The 4,897-nt window shown below is 37.8% G+C and overlaps 1 protein-coding gene across 1 annotated transcript; it reads left to right on the top strand.

Annotated features, from left to right (window-relative positions):
* Positions 1-4,326: 4,326 nt before the first annotated feature.
* LOC123439252 (16.9 kDa class I heat shock protein 1-like) lies at positions 4,327-4,897 on the top strand. Its single transcript, XM_045115989.1, has one exon. It carries the CDS (start codon positions 4,440-4,442, stop codon positions 4,893-4,895), a length of 456 nt encoding a protein of 151 aa, XP_044971924.1. The 5' UTR covers positions 4,327-4,439; the 3' UTR covers positions 4,896-4,897.

Here is a 4,897-nt window from a genome sequence, read left to right as displayed (position 1 = left end):
ATTTTTCATTAATGATAAACGAAATAGAAACAAATTTTGAATTAAAGATAAACGAAATAGAAACAAAAGAAAATACAGAAAATTCAAATATGTGAACAAATTTTGCAATTGAGAATATGTTTAGTATTGTTGAACAAATTTATAAAACAGGCACAATTATTTAAACTCCAGAACATTTTTATATTTTTGAACAAAATTACGAAACAGGAACATTATTTTTTTCAAATTCCCATATTAATTTCATTTTTGGATTTGAGGGACAATTTTTGAAAATCTTGAGAAAATTTTGAAAATTCAAATTTTTCATAAAATCCAGAACATTTTCTTAAAAAGGAAGAATATTTTTAGAATTTGAAGAACATTTTCGAAAATTCAGAATAATTTGAAAATTCCAGAACATTTTTTTAAACCGAAAAAATACATTTCGAATTTGAGAAACAATTTCTGAATGTCCCAAACATTTAATAAACATTCAGAATATTTTCAAAATTCGAAAACATTATTTAGAAATGTTGAACATTTTTTGATACAGAAAATGAAAATAAAAAAACAGAAAAAATGAAGAAAAAAGGAAAGAAAATAAAACGATTCAGGAAACATACTAGAAATTTACTAAAACTGGAAAAAACGACTGGAACGTATCAAAACTGGGACGCTCTAATGGGCCAGCCCAATTTGAAGCGATCGCTCCCTGCCTGCGTTTATCGACATTTCAACTCAGAGAGCATCAAATAAGATTTTTCGTATTTGCTCCCCTCCCCCCTTCCTTCCTCAAAAATGCTAGACCTACAAAAACTTACAAAAGTTTACTTATCCTTCGAAACTAACTCTTCTCTCCCCCTGATTTTCAGTGGGGGTGGGGCCCCTCATCCCTCAATTACCAATCACAATCTTACACATCAGTTTGTACGTAAAATCTTTACGTAAGTCTTTGTAGGTGTAGCATTACTCCTTCCCCCCTATGCAGGCTAGCTATCTCCCACTGAACGTGAAATTTACATACGAGAAAAAGGCCCACGTGGAAAAGCCCACTCCAGCAGTTGATTGGACATTGGCTGTAGCCCGTTATTTCCACCGTAATTAGCGTATACGTGCAATTAGATGCAGAAAATAAGTTGTCGCCCTTCTAGTTTCCAAGCCCTTGATGGCGCGACGCAACCTACTACACTCGTCAATTCTTCCGGCTCCAACCAACGAAACAGCGGGTTTAACAGATCACACTATCTAGTTGTCTCTCTCGATCCTAATCTTATATCGGTGTTGAATTAAATCAATTGATACATCACTTGTTGTTGTTTTGGTTGTGTGATTATGTACATGTCCTAGAAATTATCACAACCATGTTGCAAATTATTTTGTATTAGTTCATATCTTTGATACAATTTTTTATGTCGAAATTATATGCTAACTTGAGATTGCAATTCAGCAGCTATGAATAGAAAAACTCTGCTCATTATACATCGTCCTAATATGTCAAAAAAATATAATGATATTTTTATGTCATCAAAGCAGAACCTTGTTCTATATGATTATCTTTTTGCATTGGATATATTTTTGTCTACTTGACTTGGCCATCCATATACCTAAATCCTGGCTCCGCTCCTAATCAACATACTTGTAATGATAAAGTAGTATATACACTATCATATGATAGTATATGAGGCATGTGGGGTAACTATCCTTAGGTGGTTGGATGTATTTTTCTTCTTAGGTGGGGTAACGAACTTTAGGTGGTAGGACGTATCATTTCGAGCCGGTGTTTACCCATTCTTTTAGCAAAAAACAATGATTAAGGGGTACCACTTTGCACTCCCTCCCTTTTCAGGTTGCGAGTTTACCCTTTTTCATAGATTCGTCTATTCTAAATGTTTGACCTCTTAAGTCATACGTTCCAAATCCTGAACTATCTTCACGATTGCATTTTTGGCATCAAGATCTTTGAATCTAGATCCAATGGTAATGAAAAACTCCGAAAAGATGGATCAGCCGAAAGTTCGGTTTTTTCTTGGAAAAAGCTAATGCCCACACGTATGGGCTTTGCAATTTGCCCACACGCCTTCGTTACCACTCATGTTGTCACGTCAAATCAGATGACATCAGCGATAATCTTTTTTGATTTTTGACATAAAAATGTTTTATCTTCTGATTAGAAAATACAAATAAAAATCCCTTTTCACCATTAAATCCGTCTCGACGAGATCATCAAAACTAGATCCATGTTGATACGTTTCGATGAAAAAAAATGGGCAACAATTCCCAGGATGTTACAATGTAGTTGCCATAGTGTTTACTAAAGTTGCCATGACATGTTCTATCTATTTTTTCTTCTAGATTTAAAGCTACCGGTATATTTTTCACTACTTTTTATGGCAATTATTATTAATTGACCATGACAATTTTTAGTAATTAACCACGGAAAATTTAATGGATGGATCATGTCAATTCTTTACTAGCTAATCCATCAAAATTTATTTTTAAAGGTGGAAGAAAAAAATACCTAAACCTTATCATGGCAACTTCGGTGTAAACACCATGACAATTCATGTGCAATAGACATGGCAACATTTACCCAAAAAAAGTCGTCGAAACATATTGATATGAGATCTAGTTCTAAAGATCTCGTCGCGATGGATTTAATGATGGAAACGGATCTTCAATCGGATATTTCATTTACGAGATAAAACATTTTAAAAACTGAAAATCAAAAAAGATCTCCACATGCATGCATGTGGTGACATGACGCAACCTCTGTGTTATAGGCATGTAGACGAATGTTGTTCTCACCACACGTGTGTGCGTTAGGGCAACCCTTTTTCTTTTCCTTTTCAAGAGGCACAATTACACCTTCCATGAAAGCAAATCCGTACCTTCACGAGAAGCAAATTTATACCTCTTGGGAAAGAACAAAAAAGACTCTTCTCTTTGCCTCTCACAAAATCATACATGTGCCTCCACGAGAAGCTAATATGTATCTCTCACGAAAGCTAAAAAAACATGTTTGTTTTATTTTTCGGGAGACACAATTGTGCCTCTCGCATAAGCAAAAAAAAATAGTTTTTCCCTGTTCGAGAGTCATGCATCTCGTGGAAGTAAACGTGTGCTTCCACGAGAACTAAATATGTGTCTCTCAACAAAACAACCACAAAAAAATTACTTTTTCAGCTAAAATAATAGTATTCTTTCTTGAAAACCTAGGGAAACCAAAGCACACTAAAAAGAAAAAAAGAACATTTAAAATATGAAAATGTGTATGGAAAAATAAAATTCTAAAAAAACGTCTAGCACGTGACATGCGGCTACGTTGAGAGCATGTTGAGCTATTAAAAGTGACCCTTACAGTGCTACACATACCCATTGATTCGTTGCTCCCTTTTTTTGCGCGGTCGGATTGGGTCACCGGCTCCACCTCATACACGATATGACACCTCTGAGTTTTATGTTCAAAAAAATATATAAGAAAGACACCTTGGAGTTCTTTGTTTTCATGTCGCTCTTAGAGCCAATACAATAAGATGATGTAGATGGGCTATGAGACTTTAAATAGTATATTTTCACTTAATTAATAAAGAGAGAAGAAAAGTAAGATATAAACTAAAAACTGATTATAACATGTGTTTTTAGAGACTTTGTAAGAGATGAAGGTGGATCATGTATTAATGTAGTACCAGTAGCGTAGACAGCTCAATAATTCAGGATGGTCCAATAGAAAAACTTTCATTTGTATTTAATTACTCACATTAGATTTTACTCATTTTTTTGCTATAATATATAGGTTGTAGAGAAATTTTAAGATGGTCCATGGACCACCCGGACCACCCGCTAGCTGCGTCATTGTGTAGTACTCTTTCTGTTTTAAAATAAGTGTCTGAACTTTATACTAACTTTAATATAAAATTGTACTAAACTTGAGACATTTATTTTAGGACGGAGGGAGTAGTATTTATTTACGTTTAACTATTGTACTTGCTCGCTGTAACTTTAATGACAGATAACCTGTACTGTTAATCATGCTATTCTGGAAACGGCCCCCACAACCCATTCTTGAATCTAGACTAGTCGCCCCCTTGCTGGAATTATACAATTATTTATAGAAAAATCTCACAAAAAAATTATTAACAAAAAAAAAAGGGAGAAGGCGCCCTAACGGCAGGTTCGTGAGTCCCCTGGAAGACGATAGACCCTTCGAGGGTTGGGAACAGGAAAGAACGAATGGCTCACAGCCTACCTGGAAAGCGAAAGAGAAACAAACACTCGTCGATTGGACAGTCCTCGAGATTCTTCAAGATCAGTACCTACGATGCTATAAGTAGTGGCTCACCTTCCATCGCCCTCCATCCCAACTCAAGCCAGCGTCAAGCAAAAGCGAACAACATCCTACCTACAATCCGATACAGATTAATTTCAACGCGAGCTACAAACCAAAGCAAGCAACACCGACAATGTCGATCGTGAGGAGGAGCAACGTGCTGGACCCCTTCGCCGACCTCTGGGCCGACCCCTTGGACACCTTCCGCTCCATCTTCCCGGCGATCTCAGGCGGGAACAGCGAGACAGCTGCGTTCGCGAACGCCCGGATGGACTGGAAGGAGACGCCTGAGGCACATGTCTTCAAGGCTGATCTTCCTGGCGTGAAGAAAGAGGAGGTCAAGGTGGAGGTGGAGGACGGCAACGTGCTCATCGTCAGCGGCGAGCGCACCAAAGAGAAGGAGGACAAGAACGACAAGTGGCATCGGGTGGAGCGCAGCAGCGGGAAGTTCGTGCGGCGCTTCCGCCTGCCAGAGGACGCCAAGGTTGATGAAGTGAAGGCCGGACTGGAGAACGGTGTGCTCACCGTCACCGTGCCCAAAGCCGAGGTCAAGAAGCCCGAGGTGAAGGCCATCGAGATCTCCGGCTGAGT

This window comes from Hordeum vulgare, chromosome 3H (genome assembly GCF_904849725.1).
Source record: "Hordeum vulgare subsp. vulgare chromosome 3H, MorexV3_pseudomolecules_assembly, whole genome shotgun sequence".
Taxonomy (NCBI): domain Eukaryota; kingdom Viridiplantae; phylum Streptophyta; class Magnoliopsida; order Poales; family Poaceae; genus Hordeum; species Hordeum vulgare.
The sequence above is the reverse complement of the archived record's forward strand: the minus strand, read 5'-3'. Positions and strand labels throughout refer to the sequence as shown.